The sequence below is a fragment of the Brassica napus genome, chromosome C7, assembly GCF_020379485.1.
Source record: "Brassica napus cultivar Da-Ae chromosome C7, Da-Ae, whole genome shotgun sequence".
In the NCBI taxonomy this organism is placed as follows: domain Eukaryota; kingdom Viridiplantae; phylum Streptophyta; class Magnoliopsida; order Brassicales; family Brassicaceae; genus Brassica; species Brassica napus.
In genome coordinates, this window is record NC_063450.1 from 14,343,012 (window position 1) to 14,363,346 (window position 20,335).

A 20,335-nucleotide genomic window follows, 5' to 3' on the forward strand; every position below is an offset into this window, starting at 1 on the left:
TCGAAAGTAGAGATGGTCAGCAACGCAAGCCGGCGCTTCGACCAGAGAAGTCGGAATCGGAGCCGGAGAGGTGGCCTCGCCCATCTCAACATCGGAACTTCTCTTGTCACCGTGGGAAGAAGACATGTTGAAGGCAAAAGATTTGGAGCTAGAGAGGTTTTGGAGGTTTGAAGAAGGGAATGTGTGAAGCAAATGAATGACAAGAGCTCACTACTTATAGAAGTATGGGCACGGAATTTTAAATTTTTAATATATACTTTCTCAAGAATTTTCTTTCGCGGAGTTTAAAGTAAACTTCGTCCAATACGCCTAACTTTGCCAAAATCGTCAAACCGCACGCTAGAGTCTTGACTCTAACGAGCTGGGGGGCTAACTGTTGGGGTCAAAAACGGTTACAACGAAGTTTCAAAACGTCCGAAGAAGAAAATGAGAACTTTCTTCGACAAATACTTTTTCGAAATAGATTCTTTCTTACGAAAAGCTTTGCGGAGGAAACACGAGACTTCGGACAAGTGCTCAAAAAAGGTCGCCACGCAACGACCGAACGCGTGTTCCGCTCGGTCGCTACGTAGCGACCGAGCTCGAGCCAAGCTCGGTCGCCACGCAACGACAGAACACGTGTTCCGCTCGGTCACTACGTAGCGACCGAGCTCTTCCGAAACGTCGATACGACATTAGTCCATGCATTCTCGTCTACCCTTCGATGCTATCTCCCGAAGACCGTAGCGAACCCATTTCATGTTTCCCGCCATTCTAAGTCATCGATCAAACTTTACGGTAAAAACAGCGGAAAGTTCGTTCTTTTTCGAAAGAAGCCGTAATAAACGCTCCAATTCAGAAGACGGCCCAAAGGGACCTAAGACATGACTCAAGGCCCAACTTACAATTTCTTAACCAACAGCCCGTAAGCCGCATGACGGTTTACGCTTGGTTCGCAAGGAAAAATAAATGTCAAGTTTCCGCGGATAAATACGAAATTTTGAAGACAATTACAAAGATCGTAAAAAATGGAATATCTCCATTTTTATGCTATGACGGCTTAAGGGCAGAAGAGGAAAAGCGTAAACCAACCTAGGAGACAGTATATAAGGGGTCCTAGGCGAGAGGCATGAGGAGAGACTTTTTTCGGAGCAAACTTAGCACTTAGAGCGATTTAGGCATATTTTCGTTTTTGTTATTTCGAGCTGCGACTCAATTAGGTTTAGCCGTCTTAGGGTTGCTAGAACTAGGAATCTCGCTGACAGCTCTCGAGCCCAGGCTTATACCTTGTTGTAACGCTCAAACACGGATTCAGAATAAGATCTATTTTGCTCTCTTTTTACGATTTTTGTACTTTGTCGTTGATATCTCGTGTTCTGATTGCTTAGCGTGTGGTATTAACAGATCTCCGGGACCTCTGAAAAATTAGGGATTTCCTAGTTTCCTAATTTAAACGAAAATCAACAGTGCGAATTTCGGTTCCCACAAATACTTTCTCTTTCTCTTGGGTTTAGGAAGATTCCTTCTTGTCTAAGGCTCTCACCTTTTTAAAGGAAGATTTCCATCTATCTGATAGACTATGGATTTGACCCACTTTTACCCATGGTTTATAAGTATTTTAACTACTAATTATTATATTATAGAGTCTATTTAGTATATTTATAGGATCAGAAGTGATTGGGAGGAAAGTGATGATTTCGAGCATTATGGAGATATTTGGAGTGTTGGGGTCAAAAACGGCCACGACAAAGTTAACATCCAACTATTCTTAAAAACGGGTAAAAACACTTCTCGGAAAAGTATTTTTCGTAAAGAAACCTTTGCGGAAATATTTTCACGATGAAATTCTTAAAAAGCTTCAAACGAGCCACCAAACACCAATTGTCCGAGAACATCGGACAAGTATCCAAACAGATCAACGCATAGCGACCGAACCGAGCACGGACCAGGTCGAAACGTTGCGACCGGTCCACACATGGACCAGGTCGCAACGTTGCGACCGGTCCACACACGGACCAGGTCACAACGTTGCGACCGGTCTATACGGATCAGGTCGCAACGTTGCGACCGGTCTATACGGATCAGGTCGCAACGTTGCAACCAGACCACACGGATCAGGTCGCAACGATGAGACCAGTCCACGCACGGACCAGGTCGCAACGTTGCAACTGGTCCACGCATGGACCAGATCGCAACATAGCAACCGGTCGCGAGCCAGGCCAGGTCGGACATTGTGACCGGTCCATGCATGGACCAGGTCACGATTCAATGACTGGACTGTCCCGAACATCAATCAACGAGTAAGATCACCACGACATGAATCTGTGCATTCTCGTCTAAATTCCTTAATACTATCTTCTACAGGCCACGACAATACCATCTCTCACTCCCATCGATTGGAGTTATCACTTAAAATTTACGATAAAAATTGCGGAAAGTTAATTTTTATCAATAAAAATCGTGATAAACGTTTCGAGTTAAAAGACGGCCAAAAAAGGTCAAAAACCTGATTAGAAACCCACTTACGATTTTTTAAGGAAAATCACATAGATACTATGGCGGTTTATACTTAGTCCACATAAAAAGATAAATGTCAAGTTTACGCAGATAAATGTTAAGTTTCCGCAGATAATCATGAAGATCGAGAAAAATTGAATATCTCCATTTTCGAGTTATGACGGCTTAAGGGTAGAAAAGGAAAGCTCAAAACGACCTTGGAGGGAGTATATAAGGAGTCCTAGGCGAGAGGCACAAAAAAGGAGGACTTTTCCAGAGCAAACTTACACTTAGAGCAATTAGGCAACTTTCCGATTTTGTTATTTCGAGCTGCGACTCAACTAGGTTCTGCAGTCTTAGGTTATTAGAACTAGGGAACTCGCCGACAGCTCTTGTAGCCGAGGCTCCTACCTTGTTGTAAACGCTCATACGCAAATTCAGAATAAGACTTCTTTTTGCTCTCGTTTTACGATTTTTTATTTTTCATCGTTTTCATTCTAGTATTATGATTGCTCGGTGTGTTGTTTAGGAGATATCTGTTGGGATCAAAAACGGTCACGACGAAGTTAACATCCAAATATCCATAAAAAATAACATGAACGTTTTTACGAAAAGTATTCTTCATAAAGATTACTTTTACGAAAAGTCTTGCGGGGAAATGTTGCGTTAATCTTGGTTCATTCATCAAAACTAAAGAACACGTTCACGAAACGTTGGAAAAAGATACAAACAAGGTAGCCGCGTAACGACCGACCCACGAACAAGCCGGTCGCTACGTAGCAACCGACCAGAGAATGAGTCGGTCGCTACGTAGCGACCGACCAAGCCTCTCGGTCGGTCTCTACGTAACGACCGATTCGCAACGAGTCGGTCGCTACGTAGCGACCGACCAAGCCTCTCGGTCGGTCGCCACGTAGCGACCGATTCGCAACGAGACGGTTGCTACGTAGCGACCGACCAAGCCTCTCGGTCGGTCGCTAACGAGTCGGTCGCTACGTAGTGACAGACCAAGCCTCTTGGTCGGTCGCTACCGATCCGCAATCGAGTCGGTCGCTATGTAGCGACCGACAAAGCCATTCGTTTGGTCGCTACGTAGCGACCGAACTGTCTCGGACATCGATCAACGGGTATGACCCAAATCTGTGCCTTCTCGTCTGTTCCTCAATCCTAGCTCCCATGTACCGCAGTCATATCATTTCTCACTCCCGTCAATTGGAGTTATCATGTAAACTTTATGATAAAAATCGCGGAAAGTTCATTCTTATCGATAAAATCGTGATAAACGTTTCGAATCGAAAGACGGCCCAAATAGGTCCAAAACGCTATTAGAAACCCACTTACGATTTTTTTAAGGAAAAGCCCATTGATACTATGGCGGTTTATACTTGGTCCGCAAGAAAGGATAAATGTCAAAATTCCGCAGATAAATGTTAAGTTTCCGCGGATAATCGTGAAGATTGGGAAAAATGGAATATCTCCATTTTAGAGTTATGACGGCTTAAGGGCAGGAAGGGAAAAGCTCAAACCGACCTTGGAGGGAGTATATAAGGAGTCCTAGGCGAGAGGCAAAAAGAGAGAACTTTTTCAGAGCAAACTTAGCACTTAGAGCATTTAGGCAACTTTCTGTTTTTGTTATTTCGAGCTGCGACTCAACTAGGTTCTGCAGTCTTAGGTTATTAGAAATAGGGAACTCACCCACAGCTCTTGCAGACAAGGCTCCTACCTTGTTGTAAACGCTCATACGCAAATTCGGAATGAGACTTCTTTTCACCTTTTTTTACGATTTCTTATTTCTTTTCGCCTTTAATTCCTAACTTTCCTAATTTAAACTGAAATCGACAGTGCCAATTTTGGTTCCCACAGTTTGGCGCTAGAAGGAGGGGGGGGGGTACGAATCAATCTAACTCTCAGCCGCAAAACGCCCAATCAGATATGACGATTAACGATGGAAAGAACATACGAGACTCGACCGACACGGACGTCATCTATTTTAAGGGGAGAGCAACGGTCAACCAGACCAAACCTCGCAACGACCTCCTTGTCATCGAGTTGACGATCCAGAATATCGACGTCGCGAGAATCCTAATCGATACTGGAAGCTTGGCAAATATTATTTTCAAAAGCACCCTCGAAAGGATGAAGATTGACCCGTCCGAAATCGCGGAAAACCCTAGCCCGCTAGTAGGACTCTCAGGGGAGACCACTTTGGCTCTCGGGTCAATTAACCTCATAGTCAAAGCTGGAACTACGGAAAAAATCACAGAGTTCCTAGTTGCCGACAGACCTGCGTCATACAACGTAATCATGGGCACGCCGTGGTTGAATCTTATGCAGGCAATTCAATCAACGTACCATCTTTGCCTCAAGTTAGCCTCCGACAAAAAAGCCCAAGAACAAGAATCGGCAGAACTCTTCTGGAAATTGCGGAAAGTCGAGATTCTAGAAGAAAAGCGCGAGCCAAACTGCAAACCCGTAATATCAGTATGTCTTGACGAAGCATTCCCCGAACGATGCATCGAGATCGGAGCCAACCTCCATGAACCTTTAAGGACTAAGCTCATAGCTTGTCTAAAAAAGAATCTCCACGCATTCGCCTGGGCTGCGGAAGACATGCCAGGGATTGACATCAACATAACCTGCCACGAGCTGAATATCGATCCAACCTTCAAACCAGTCAAACAGAAAAGACGAAAGTTGGGACCCGAGGGCGCTACTGCGGTCAACGACGAAGTCGAAAAAATTCTTAAAGTCGGATCGATAACAGAAGTGAGGTACCCAGACTGGCTTGCCAACCCTGTAGTGGTCAAGAAGAAAAACGGAAAATGGCGAGTCTGTGTTGACTTCACTGACCTCGAAAAAGCCTGTCCAAAAGATAGCTTCCCCTTACCACACATCGATCGATTGGTCGAAGCAACAGTGGGAAACGAACTCTTATCCTTCATGGATGCTTTCTCGAGTTACAATCAAATTATGATGAACCCTGACGATAGTGAAAAAACTGCATTTATTACAGATCACGGAACTTGCTGCAACTTATCAACGACTCGTTAACCGGATGTTCTCCGAGCAACTCAGTAAAACTAGGGAGGTCTATATCGACGACATGCTTGTCAAATCCCTCCATGAGGAAGATCACGTGTCTCATCTTGAGAAATGTTTCGCGCGACTAAACTTGCACAACATGAAGCTTAACCCAGAAAATGCAGATTCGCCGTAGCGTCGGGAAAATGCAGATTCGCCGAAGCTAATCCAAAACAGATCGATGCACTGATCGAGATGGCTTCACCCAAAAACAAGCGGGAAGTACCGAGATTAACTTGGAGAGTCGCATCACTTAACCGATTCACGATCAATGGACAAATGCTTACCTTTCTACGATATCCTACGGGGGAACCAAAAATTCGAGTGGTCAGAAGAGTGCGAAAACGCTTTTCAACAGCTAAAACGCTACTTGGCCACTCCTCCGGTTCTAGCAAAACCCGTCGAAGGAGAACCCTTGTTCTTATATATTGCAGTATCAGTAACGGCTGTAAGCGGTGTCCTGATCAGAGAAGAGCGCGGCGAACAGAAACCCACCTTTTACGTAAGCAAAACTTTGCTAGATGCTGAGTCATGGTATCCGCAAATGGAAAAATTAGCATACACGGTTGTAACGTCGGCACGAAAGCTCAGACCGTATTTCCAATCCCACATGATATTACGTGTATACGCACACCAATTAACCTAATGTGCACACTACCACAATCGAATGGTATGTTGATGTAGCACTTTAGGATCGAATCCACAGAGACCAATGATTACACTTTATTTCTATAGGATCAATATCAATCTAAAACAATATGAGGGTTTTAAAGTTGATTTCATAACAAGCAAGTAAGAGATTGATTTAAGGTTTTTCAGATGATTAAGAATGCTAGCCTAGGGTGGTTTGATCGGGTGTTAAGCAAGTGTGAGCCAAACAATTATTCAAGTTCAATTAAGAGTAAGTCCAGAACTCGGATCACTCAGGTTGAATCAACCCACTCACATGGTATTGATTCCTTTGCAAGTCGGTCTTGATGCCTAAACTTTCGTTTGGATCAAGACGCGCTAGCAAGCTTTAGAGATCAAGTCCGATATGTTCACAATACACCCTAATATCTACTCTGGCTGACTAGGGATGCAATGCTCATTCATAACAGATCTAGCAACCTATTACACGGTTAATGAACAGGTTAAACCTAGGATCTAACATTAAGCGGCCATTTTAATGCAAGTATTAAGAACAGTTATGAATGAAGACAATCAATGGATTCACTTATCTATGTTTAACTCACGGATCTAACACTCTAACACCTTACACTAAGCAAGTGGATTACTCAGCCATGGACAGAGAAAACATAGAGATAACAGATGAAGAAAACAAGTCTGAATCAATAATAAAAAGCAAAGAGGGTTTAGAAATCTTCTCCAAAGGATGTAGAGATTCTTCTCCCCTAACTAGAGTACAAGTTTTCTCTCTAAAATCTCTCTAAAGTAACATAGAATGTCTAGAATAATAAGAAAATATATATTGCAGGTCTCTGGCGGCTACATGAGAAAAGGGGGTAAGCCCTAGGTAAAATCCCGAAATATTTGAAAACTTCCTTAAAATCGATGTCGCTGGAACATGCACGCCAGACTGCTCCGCATGATTGCTCTCCGTGAAAAAACTCCAAATTGCACTCTTTTTCTCTTCTTTTTCTCCAACTGGTTTATCTCCCATCGAATGGAACTCCAAACCTGTAATGACTCGAAAAGGACTAGGAAGACTCGATAAAGACTTGAAAACCAATTAGAAAACATATATACAAGATGCCAAAAACACCATATATCAATTCCCCCAGACTTAGATCCTTGTTTGTCCTCAAACAATGTCAAGTATTAAGAACATGGACAAATGTTTGAAAGTGTGGGAACTCTCCTATTCTCAGCAACCATACTTTAACCACGAATCTCCGAACCATACAAGCAGTAAAACTAGGATAACACACCCTTACCGGAACCCCACTGACTGCTGTTCAAAAATCGGCTCCATGCTGAAGACGTGCCCTTGGTTATTTTTCAGTAGCTGATCAACCTTCGCAGTCAGCTCATCTATCTTCTGGGTGTCGGAACTGTTCTCTTTCTTGGAGCGATCGCTCTCCTTGTTCTTATTGGCTGAGGTAGTAGCCATTTTCTCAATTAGCTCAAACGCTCCATCAGTGGTCTGAGTCATGAAGTCTCCGTTGCTGGCAGAGTTCATAGCACTCTGAAATTCCCAATCAACTCCATCATAGAAAATTTCCAAGAGGTAGTCATCATCAAATCCACGGTGAGGACATTCTCTGCGATAGTCATTGAAGCGCTCCCATACGTCGCAGAAAGGCTCATCAGTGAGCTGTCTGAAGGAGGTGATTTTGTTCCTCAATGCACCTGTTCTCGCCTTAGAGTATAAATGGTTGAGGAACGCTGAAAGGACCTGTTCCCATGAAGTGACAGAGCCGGTAGGGAGAGAGTTCAACCACCGTGCAGCTCTTCCATCAAGAGAGAATGGGAACAACGTGCACTTGATGTAGTCTGGTGGAACACCATTCGCGCGAGTAAAACTGCAGACTTTTTCGAAGCTCTCAACATGCTCCATTGGAATTTCTGTATAGAGACCAGAGAACACCTTTCTCTGTACTAGACCGATCAAAGCAGGCTTGATCTCGAAGTCCTGCCTGGTGCAGGGTGGGGGAACAATAGCAGAGCGCGTAGTAGGGATGTTAAAAGGAAGGTTTCTCCTTCCGATCGGAACAGTATGTGCCTGCTGTTCCTGCTGCTGCTGAGCAGCTTGTTCCTGCGCTTAAATGGTCTGCTGCAACTGTTGCGTCTGCTGCAGCATGAGTGCCATTGCAGCAGTGAGATCATCCTGATTGGCGTGATCACCCATAGTGGTGTCGATTTGCCTTGGTTGTTGACGATTTGTTCTTTCTAACCTTGCCAGCTCCTGGTTGGTAAGTGTAACCAAGTCTCCCTGTGATTTCTCCGACTATGTCTACTTGTCATGCACCTGGAAAATTAGCTGCAACAAATAGGATAGAGCAAGTTAGAGGTCTTAGACTAAATAAATAACCGAAAAAGAAAGGGAAAAAGATGGTCCCCGGCAACGGCGCCAAATTGATATTACGTGTATACGCACACCAATTAACCTAATGTGCACACTACCACAATCGAATTGTATGTCGATGTAGCACTTTAGGATCGAATCCACAGAGACCAATGATTACACTTTATTTATATAGGATCAATATCAAGCTAAAACAATATGAGGGTTTTAAAGGTTATTTCGTAACAAGCATGTAAGAGATTGATTTAAGGTTTTTCAGATGATTAAGAATGCTAGCCTAGGGTGGTTTGATCGGGTGTTAAACAAGTGTGAGCCAAACAATTATTCAAGTTCAATTAAGAGTAAGTCCAGAACTCGGATCACTCAGGTTGAATCAACCCACTCTCGTGGTATTGATTCCTTTGCAAGTCGGTCTTGATGCCTAAACTCTCGTTTGGATCAAGACGCGCTAGCAAGCTTTGGAGATCAAGTCCGATATGTTCACAATACACCCTAATATCTACTCTGGCTGACTAGGGATGCAATGCTCATTCATAACAGATCTAGCAACCTATTACACGGTTAATGAACAGGTTAAACCTAGGATCTAACATTAAGCGGCCAGTTTAATGCAAGTATTAAGAATAGTTATGAATGAAGACATTCAAAGGATTCACTTATCTATGTTTAACTCACGGATCTAACATTCTAACACCTTAGACTAAGCAAGTGGATTACTCAGCCATGGACAGAGAAAACATAGAGATAACAGATAAAGAAAACATGTCTGAATCAATAATAAAAAGCAAAGAGGGTTTAGAAATCTTCTCCAAAGGATGTAGAGATTCTTCTCCCTTAACAAGAGTACAAGTTTTCTCTCTAAAATCTCACTAAAGTAACGTAGAATGTCTAGAATAATAAGAAAATATATATTGCAGGTCTCTGGCGGCTACATGAGAAAAAGGGGTAAGCCCTAGGTAAAATCCCGAAATATTTGAAAACTTCCTTAAAATCGCTGTCGCTGGAACATGCACGCCAGACTGCTCCGCATGACTGCTGTCCGTGAAAAACTCCAAATTGCACTATTTTTCTCTTCTTTTTCTCCAACTGGTTTATCTCCCATCGAATGGAACTCCAGACCTGTAATGACTCGAAAAGGACTAGGAAGACTCGATAAAGACTTGAAAACCAATTAGAAAACATATATACAAGATGCCAAAAACACCATATATCAATTCCCCCAGACTTAGATCCTTGTTTGTCCTCAAACAATGTCAAGTATTAAGAACAGGGAGAAAGGTTTGAAAGTGTGGGAACTCTCCTATTCTCAGCAACCATACTTTAACCACGAATCTCTGAACCATACAAGCAGTAAAACTAGGATAACACACCCTTACCGGAACCCCACTGACTGCTGTTCAAAAATCGGTTCCATGCTAAAGACGTGCCCTTGGTTATTTTTCAGTAGCTGATCAACCTTCGCAGTCAGCTAATCTATCTTCTGTGTGTCGGAACTGTTCTCTTTCTTGGAGCGATCGCTCTCCTTGTTCTTATTGGCTGAGGTATTAGCCATTTTCTCAATTAGCTCAAACGCTCCATCAGTGGTCTGAGTCATGAAGTCTCCGTTGCTGGCAGAGTTCATAGCACTCTGAAATTCCCAGTCAACTCCATCATAGAAAATTTCCAAGAGGTAGTCATCATCAAATCCATGGTGAGGACATTCTCTGCGATAGTCATTGAAGCGCTCCCATACGTCGCAGAAAGGCTCATCAGTGAGCTGTCTGAAGGAGGTGATCTTGTTCCTCAATGCAGCTGTTCTCGCCTTAGTGTATAAATGGTTGACGAGCGCTGAAAGGACCTGTTCCCATGAAGTGACAGAGCCGGTAGGCAGAGAGTTCAACCACCGTGCAGCTCTTCCATCAAGAGAGAATGGGAACAACGTGCACTTGATGTAGTCTGGTGGAACACCATTCGCGCGAGTAAAACTGCAGACTTTTTCGAAGCTCTCAACATGCTCCATTGGAATTTCTGTAGAGAGACCAGAGAACACCTTTCTCTGTACTAGACCGATCAAAGCAGGCTTGATCTCGAAGTCCTGCTTGGTGCAGGGTGGGGGAACTATGGCAGAGCGCGTGGTAGGGATGTTAAAAGGAAGGTTTCTCCTCCCGATCGGAACAGTATGTGCCTGCTGTTCCTGCTGCTGCTGAGCAGCTTCTTCTTGTGCTTGAATGGTCTGCTGCAATTGTTGCATCTACTGCTGCATGAGTGCCATTGCAGCAGTGAGATCATCCTGATTGGCGTGATCACCCATAGTGGTGTCGATTTGCCTTGGTTGTTGACGATTTGTTCTTTTTAACCTTGCTAGCTCCTGGTTGGTAAGTGTAACCAATTCTCCTTGTGATTTCTCCGAGTATGTCTACTGGTCATGCACCTGGAAAATTAGATGCAACAAATAGGATAGAGCAAGTTAGAGGTCTTAGACTAAATAAAAAACAAAAAATAAAGGTAAAAAGATGGTCCCCGACAACGGCGCCAAATTGATATTACGTGTATATGCACACCAATTAACCTGATGTACACACTACCACAATCGAAGGGTATGTCGATGTAGCACTTTAGGATCGAATCCACAAAGACCAATTATTACACTTTATTTCTATAGGATCAATATCAAGCTAAAACAATATGAGGGTTTTATAGTTGATTTCGTAACAAGCGAGTAAGAGATTGATTTAAGGTTTTTCAGATGATTAAGAATGCTAGCCTAGGGTGGTTTGATCGGGTGTTAAACAAGTGTGAGCCAAATATTCAAGTTCAATTAAGAGTAAGTCCAGAACTCGGATCACTCAGGTTGAATCAACCCACTCTCGTGGTATTGATTCCTTTGCAAGTCGGACTTGATGCCTAACCTCTCGTTTGGATCAAGAAGCGCTAGCAAGCTTTAGAGATCAAGTCCGATATGTTCACAATACACCCTAATATCTACTCTCGTTGACTAGGGATGCAATGCTCATTCATAACAGATCTAGCAACCTCTTACACGGTTAATGAACAGGTTAAACCTAGGATCTAACATTAAGTGGCCAGTTTAATGCAAGTATTAAGAACAGTTATGAATGAAGACAATCAATGGATTCACTTATCTATGTTTAACTCACGGATCTAACACCCTAACACCCTAGACTAAGCAAGTGGATTACTCAGCCATGGACAGAGAAAACATAGAGATAACAGATGAAAAAAACATGTCTGAATCAATAATAAAAAGCAAAGAGGGTTTAGAAATCTTCTCCAAATGATGTAGAGATTCTTCTCCCTTAACAAGAGTACAAGTTTTCTCTCTCTAAAATCTCTCTAAAGTAACGTAGAATGTCTAGAATAATAAGAAAATATATATTGCAGGTCTCTGGCGGCTGCATGAGAAAAAAGGGGAAGCCCTAGGTAAAATCCCGAAATATTTGGAAACTTTCTTAAAAATCTCTGTCGCTAGAACAAACACGCCAGACTGCTCCGCACGACTGCTCTGTGTGAAAAACTCCAAATTGTACTATTTTTCTCCTCCTTTCCTCCAACTGGTTTATATCTCATCCAATGCAACTCCAGACATGTAATGACTCGAAAAGGACTAGGAAGACTCGATAAAGACTTGAAAACCAATTAGAAAACATATATACAAGATGCCAAAAACACCATATATCAATTCCCCGAGACTTAGATCCTTGTTTGTCCTCAAACAATGTCAAGTATTAAGAACATGGAGAAAGGTTTGAAAGTGTGGGAACTCTCCTATTCTCAGCAACCATACTTTAAACACGATCTCTGAACCATATAAGCAGTAAAACTAGGATAACACACCCTTACCAGAACCCCACTGACTGCTGTTCAAAAATCGGCTCCATGCTGAAGACGTGCCCTTGGTTATTTTTCAGTAGATGATCAACCTTCGCAGTCAGCTCATCTATCTTCTGGGTGTCGGAACTGTTCCCTTTCTGGGAGCGATCGCTCTCCTCGTTCTTATTGGCTGAGGTAGAAGCCATGTTCTCAATTAGCTCAAACGCTCCATCAGTGTTCTGAGTCATGAAGTCTCCGTTGCTTGCAGAGTTCATAGCACTCTGAAATTCCCAGTCAACTCCATCATAGAAAATTTCCAAGAGGTAGTCATCATCAAATCCATGGTGAGGACATTCTCTGCGATAGTCATTGAAGCGCTCCCATGCGTCGCAGAAAGGCTCATCAGTGAGCTGTCTGAAGGAGGTGATCTTGTTCTTCAATGCAGTTGTTCTCACCTTAGAGTAGAAATGCTTGAGGAACACTGATCGGACCTGTTCCCATGAAGTGAGAGAGCCGGTAGGGAGAGAGTTCAACCACCATGCAGCTCTTCCATCAAGAGAGAATGGGAACAACGTGCACTTGATGTAGTCTGGTGGAACACCATTCGCGCGAGTAAAACTGCAGACATTTCGAAGCTCTCAATATGCTCCATTGGAATTTCTGTAGAGAGACCAGAGAACACCTTTCTCTGTACTAGACCGATCAAAGCAGGCTTGATCTCGAAGTCCTGCCTGGTGCAGGGTGGGGGAACTATGGCAGAGCGCGTGGTAGGGATGTTAAAAGGAAGGTTTCTCCTCCCGATCGGAACAGTATGTGCCTGCTGTTCCTGCTGCTGCTGAGCAGCTTGTTCCTGCGCTTGAATGGTCTGCTGCAATTGTTGCATCTACTGCTGCATGAGTGCCATTGCAGCAGTGAGATCATCCTGATTGGCGTGATCACCCATAGTGGTGTCGATTTGCCTTGGTTGTTGACGATTTGTTCTTTCTAACCTTGCTAGCTCCTGGTTGGTAAGTGTAACCAATTCTCCTTGTGATTTCTCCGAGTATGTCTACTGGTCATGCACCTGGAAAATTAGCTGCAACAAATAGGATAGAGCAAGTTAGAGGTCTTAGACTAAATAAATAACCAAAAAATAAAGGTAAAAAGATGGTCCCCGACAACGGCGCCAAATTGATATTACGTGTATACGCACACCAATTAACCTTATGTACACACTACCACAATCGGATGGTATGTCGATGTAGCACTTTAGGATCGAATCCACAGAGACCAATTATTACATTTTATTTCTATAGGATCAATATCAAGCTAAAACAATATGAGGGTTTTAGTTGATTTTGTAACAAGCAAGTAAGAGATTGATTTAAGGTTTTTCAGATGATTAAGAATGCTAGCCTAGGGTGGTTTGATCGGGTGTTAAACAAGTGTGAGCCAAACAATTATTCAAGTTCAATTAAGGGTAAGTCTAGAACTCGGATCACTAAGGTTGAATCAACCCACTCTCGTGGTATTGATTCCTTTGCAAGTCGGTCTTGATGCCTAAACTCTCGTTTGGATCAAGACGCGCTAGCAAGCTTTAGAGATCAAGTCCGATATGTTCACAATACACCCTAATATCTACTCTGGCTGACTAGGGATGCGATGCTCATTCATAACAGATCTAGCAACCTATTACACGGTTAATGAACAGGTTAAACCTAGGATCTAACATTAAGCGGTTAGTTTAATGCAAGTATTAAGAACAGTTATGAATGAAGACAATCAACGGATTCACTTATCTATGTTTAACTCACGGATCTAACACCCTAACACCCTAGACTAAGCAAATGGATTACTCAGCCATGGACAGAGAAAACATAGAGATAACAGATGAAGAAACACATGTCTGAATCAATAATAAAAAGCAAAGAGGGTTTAGAAATCTTCTTCAAAGGATGTAGAGATTCTTCTCCCTTAACAAGAGTACAAGTTTTCTCTCTCTAAAATATCTCTAAAGTAACGTAGAATGTCTAGAATAATAAGAAAATATATATTGCAGGTCTCTGGCGGCTGCATGAGAAAAAGGGGGAACCCTAGGTAAAATTCCGAAATATTTGAAAACTTCCTTAAAAATCTCTGTCGCTGGAACAGACACGCCAGACTGCTCCGCATGACTGCTCTGCGTGAAAAACTCCAAATTGCACCATTTTTCTCTTCTTTTCCTCCAACTGGTTTATCTTCCATCCAATGCAACTCCAGACCTGTAATGACTCGGAAAAGACTAGGAAGACTCGATAAAGACTTGAAAACCAATTAGAAACATATATATAAAATGCCAAAAACACCATATATCACCACACGATCGTCATCCTCACGACCTTCCCTCTGCGGACGATTTTGCATAGTCTGAGCCAGTCGGGAAGACTAGCCAAATGGGCAGTCGAGTTAAGTGAGTACGACATAGAATACCGACCAAGAACGAGTGAAAAATCCCAAGTACTCGCAGACTTTTTGGTAGAGCTACCGACGGGAACCATGACTAACAAGAAACCAAATTCAACGTGGGTCCTTCACGTTGACGGATCTTCATCTAAGCATGGATCGGGCATCGGAATTCGCCTCACGTCACCGACCAACGAAATCCTAGAACAATCGTTTAGGCTAAAATTCCACGCGTCAACGAGGCCGAATACGAAGCGCTCATTGCAGGGCTACGATTAGCTCATGGATTGAAGATATGCAACATCCACGCCTACTGTGATTCTCAGCTAGTCGCAAGTCAATATAGCGGAGAATACGAAGCAAGGGATGAAAGAATGGATGCATATCTCAAACTGGTCTGAAACCTAGCTCAAGATTTCGACTGTTTCGCTCTCACGCGAATTCCCCGCTCCGAAAACGTCCAAGCCGATGCTCTCGCGGCCCTGGCGTCAAGTTCGTACCCAGGTCTTAAGAGAGTAATTCCGGTTGAATTCATCGAACACCCAAGTATCGGACCACCAGTGATTATCAACCTCATCGGGGATCAAGACGACGATGTAGAGGAGATCGCGGTACAACCAGAAGAGAGATCAGAACAATCCGACTACGGCTGTGATACGCCATGTATAGAAACGATTCGAGCCTACATCATTAACGGAAAATTACCCTCCGAAAAATGGACAGCCCGCAAAATCCGAACCCAAGCCGCGCGTTACGTGACGGTCGACGGGAAAATTTACAAGTGGAAATTTTCTGGACCGCTCATGACTTGTTTGGAAGGAGAAAAGGCGAGAAAAGTAATGGAAGAAGTCCATTCTGGATCATGCGGAAACCATTCCGGTGGAAGGTCACTCGCAGTGAAAATCAAACGCCACGGATACTACTGGCCAACGATGATCGGAGATTATGAGAAATTCGCACGAAAATACGATAAATGCCAAAGGCATACTCCGACCATCTGACAACCAGCAGAAGTTCTTTCTTCCATCACATCGCCATATCCCTTCATGCGCTGGGCCATGGACATCGTCAGACCCCTTCACAATTCAAAGTGAAAGTGTTTTCTCTTAGTCCTCACTGATTTCTTCTCAAAGTGGGTGCAGGCAGAATCATACGCAAGTATACAAGATATCCGGGTCAAAAAAATTGTATTGAAAAACATTATCTGTAGACATGGAGTTCCTTACGAGATCATGACTGACAACGGATCACAGTTCATCTCCACCCGGTTCGAAGCATTTTGCGAAAAATGGAAGATACGATTAAACAAATCAACTCCCAGAAATCCACAATGCAACGGTCAAGCCAAGACAATCAATAAGACCGTTCTAGACGGACTTAAGAAATGCCTAGACGCTAAAAAAGGCAGGTGGGCGGAGGACCTTGAGGGAGTCCTCTGGTCACATTGCACGACCCCAAGACGAGCAACGCGAGAAACGCCTTTTGCCCTCGTATACGGGACAGAATGCATGATTCCCGCGGAAGTCGAATTTCCCGGGGTTCAAAGAAGATGACTGCCTGGACGAGAAGAGCTCAACAACGCCATGCTCCTAGACAATCTCGACCTCATCGACGTAAACCAGGATCGAGCGCTCGTCCGAATTCAAATTTTCAATACACAGCCACAAAATACTATAACTCCAACATTCGAAATCGCCGATTCAACGAATGAGACTTAGTTCTGCGCAAAGTCTTCCAAAACACCGCTAAACGAAACGCGGGAAAACTAGGAGCAAACTGGGAAGGACCCTACAAGATCATAAAACTCGTCCGACCAGGTTCCTACGAGATAGCCAACATGCAAGGCGTAAAAATTCCATGAACTTGGAATGCAATGCATCTCAAAAAATACTATAACTACACAAATCACTTCGCAACCACTGAACTACGAGACGCTTGATCTCCGAAAGGGGTACGTAGGCAGTTTGTTGAAAGACAAATTCAGCTGTCCCTCTTTCTAAAAAAGGGGGGGAGCGGGTATGTATACTCGTATACTCCCAAGTTCAAAACATCTGACATAGCACTCGATATTTTCGAAACTTTTCTAACGCAACAATATCACAAAACTGCATGATCATCTTTGATCCACAAACTATATTCGAGTCCTAAAAGAACTCGCAAATTCACCAGTCACTATGGAAAAATCAACCTGTGGCATTGCGAGACGTCGCAAAAATGCCTAAGAAACTATTTCCCGCCAGACATCGCATAAACGAAATCCTAGTCTCAAAAATGAAAGAAAGGAACTATCATACGCATTAGCATCTTCTCAAACACATATTCTTCGCGAAGATCCAAACGGTAGAGTCTACCACCAAGTTCGTTGCTGATCACATCGAACTCCCAACATCCTAAACAGACTAAGCCATCTCACAAAGATGACTCTTATACATCCGACACAAGGATAATAGCGCTATAAAAGAAATCCAAAATTTTGGTCAGCACTTCCAGGAGACTTAAAAATTGTCCTTGGAGAGATGCTCGATTCCAACCAGACAAGTCGTATAAGCCGAAAACCTATCGCGGACTTTAAATCGGTATGGAATCAGGTCGAAACTGTAACAAGATACGTAAGTCGAATTATTCATTGCACCCCTTAAAGCCAGAAGTAAACCTAGGTCTTGCCCTAAACCCAGCACACTGGTCTTTAACATCTCAAGGTATGATATCAAAAGATACGAGATCCTAAAGCATGCCTCTATGCTTATATTCAACGTCCTTAGAAATCCAACGAAATTAGGACTTTGCGGAAAATTCTCGAAACGGACCACGAATATAGCATTCCACTTGGGAGAAAGACATGAGATGACAACTCATAAGCTTCCTTCTGCACCATCCACTTACTCACATAAACGCAAACTGAATATCCATTCATAAAAAGCCGCAATGCGGCGGGGACTCAAAGCCACAAACGGCCAGTCCCAAAACATAAACACGGCCATTCAAGGCCGGAGCAAGTATTAATTCATAACATATAGAAAATTTCTCAAGCGAGATCGTAACCTTGATCGTCATCTGGAATCGAAACCTCCCCTTCACCCATCGCTTCGTCCAAGCTCGGGACCGCACCGCCTCCGTTCTCCCCGACCACAAGATCTTGCCCCTCTGGGCCTTCTAAACAAGTCGGAAGGAAACACGCGGACTATAGGTCAGCCAAGATAAATTTGAAACTCCCATCCACGGCTGCCAGATCTCCCTTGCAAGCGGACAATCTGGCATCCTCAGCCTGTAAGGACGAAGGGGTTTCACCCTGGAGAGCCTGAACCACAGCCATCCCACCATCGACAGTCGCCAGGGCCAAATCCCTGCTGCGAATGCACTCGAGGGAGCCTAGGAAATCGGAGATCTTCGCCAAACGGGTCTGGAACTCCACGCGGAGCACATCCTTGGCCTCCTCGACTCCACGGTTCGTCGACCCTTCACCACTTTCGATCCGACGCTGAAGTCGACGTACCTCCGAGGACTTGGTCTTTCTGTCCTTTTTCTCCTTAAGCAAAGAACTCGCCGTCTTCCCAAGGTCCCTCTCGAGCTCCCCAATCTGAACCTCGAGCTTAGACACCTTCGCGGAATGAAAATCCTTGATAGCATTCAGCATGGCTTCAGATTCAGACAATTTGCCCTGCATCTCTGTTAAATCTCTCGCAAGACGACTGACCTTGAAACTGCATTCGCTGATCATCCCATCGATCAGCGACACAAACTGCGAGATGAGATAAAACAATTAGAGATACGGAGAAAAACAGGGTTAAACAAGACCTCACACTCTAAGAATAAAAAGCCAAAGTGAAGAACGAACCTTTTCGCGGAATCCTGACGCCAGATTCAATCCTTCCTGCTGCGAAGATTCCCCGTCGTTGCCCCTGACGCACTTTCTCTTCCGACCCTTTGGTTGAACAACCGAAGTAGCGCTAGGAGCACGCAATGCCAGGACGATCTCCTTCCTAGCTGGAGGAGGAGGCATCTATTCAGTGGCCTTTTCCTTGCCTTCAATGAGAATCGGATGACCCGGTCGCTACGTAGCGATCGAACTGTCTCGGACATCGATCAATGGGTACGACCCAAATCCGTGCATTCTCGTATGTTCCTCAATGCTAGCTCCCATGTGCTGCAATCATATAATTTCTTTCTCCCGTCGATTGGAGTTATCATGTAAACTTTATGATAAAATCGTGGATTCATTCTTATCGATAAAAATCGTGATAAACGTTTCGAATCGAAAGACGGCCCAAATAGGTCTAAAATGTGATTAGAAACCCACTTACGATTTTTTTAAGGAAAGCCCATAGATACTATGGCGGTTTATACTTGGTCCGCAAGAAAGGATAAATGTCAAAATTCCGCAGATAAATGTTAAGTTTCCGCGGATAATCGTGAATATCGGGGAAAATGGAATATCTCCATTTTCGAGTTATGACGGCTAAAGGGCAGGAAGGGAAAAGCTCAAACCGACCTTGGAGGGAGTATATAAGGAGTCCTAGGCGAGAGGCAAAAAGAGAGAACTTTTTCAGAGAAAACTTAGCACTTAGAGCATTTAGGGAACTTTCCGTTTTTGTTATTTCGAGCTACGACTCAACTAGGTTCTGCAGTCTTAGGTTATTAGAACTAGGGAACTCGCCAACATATCATGTAGCCAAGGCTCCTACCTTGTTGTAAACGCTCACACGCAAATTCGGAATAAGACTTCTTTTTTCTCTCTTTTTACGATTTCTTATTTCTTTTCGTCTTTACTTTCGTGTTCTGATTGCTTGGCGTGTGGTTTATCAGATATCCGGGACCTTTGGAAAATTAGGGTTTTCCTAACTTTCCTACTTTAAATGGAAATCGACAATGCGAATTTCGGTTCCCATAATATCCGGGACCTCTGGAAAATTTGGGTTTTCCTAATTTTCCTAATTTAACGGAAATCGACCGTGTGAATTTCGGTTCCCACATGGAGTAAGCACCCGAGGTGACCATCGAGCTTGACCATCAGTCGACATTGAAGAGGAATAATCGATCGATGTTCACATCGTGATATCGATCGACACCGAAGCGCGCAGAAAGCCCGTTTGGTCTAAGCCGACTTAGAGCCCAAGTCTTCACCATTTAACAAGATTACCCCTGACGAGTTTTAACCTAATTATATAAGCTTTGCCAACATGTTAGAGGCAAAGTGTGCTTTCTTGTTTTACTGATTTTACAGCAAAAGTTTTCTAGGATTTTTAGTAGATTGGAGAGAAGATCCAAAGAGATTTATGATTGGAACTCCATTAATATCTATCTATTTATCTATGCAGTTTTTATACCTTATTGTCGTTATGAATTGCTTGGCCATGTCTGAGTAGTTCTCTTGTTAGATTTTAGGGTTTAAATAGGTTATGATAGATTAGCCCCAACTATAGATTGCTAAGTTGTGATATTCATCATTAGGATTGTCATTAATGCTTGTATCTAGATTACCTACCTAGAACTTGCTATAGGAATTGTAAACATAAGCGACAG

At 43.4% G+C, this 20,335-nt stretch overlaps 1 protein-coding gene and 3 non-coding genes across 4 annotated transcripts; all 4 read left to right on the top strand.

The window, feature by feature from the left end:
* The first annotated feature begins 4,407 nt into the window (after nt 1–4,407).
* LOC106404140 lies at nt 4,408–5,526 on the top strand. Its single transcript, XM_013844884.2, has one exon. It carries the CDS (start codon nt 4,408–4,410, stop codon nt 5,524–5,526), a length of 1,119 nt encoding a protein of 372 aa, XP_013700338.2.
* A 2,273-nt stretch (nt 5,527–7,799) lies between these two features.
* On the top strand, nt 7,800–7,906 carry LOC125590920. Its single transcript, XR_007326919.1, has one exon. It is a non-coding gene; the product is annotated as a small nucleolar RNA R71 (small nucleolar RNA).
* A 2,360-nt stretch (nt 7,907–10,266) lies between these two features.
* Nucleotides 10,267–10,373, top strand: LOC125590908. The gene has a single exon (XR_007326910.1). It is a non-coding gene; the product is annotated as a small nucleolar RNA R71 (small nucleolar RNA).
* A 2,357-nt stretch (nt 10,374–12,730) lies between these two features.
* Nucleotides 12,731–12,837, top strand: LOC125590906. Its single transcript, XR_007326908.1, has one exon. It is a non-coding gene; the product is annotated as a small nucleolar RNA R71 (small nucleolar RNA).
* The last annotated feature ends 7,498 nt before the right edge of the window (nt 12,838–20,335 follow it).

Coding starts and splice junctions, on each gene's coding strand:
- LOC106404140 (XM_013844884.2), top strand. CDS start 4,408: ATGACGATTAACGATGGAAAGAACATACGAGACTCGACCGACACGGAC.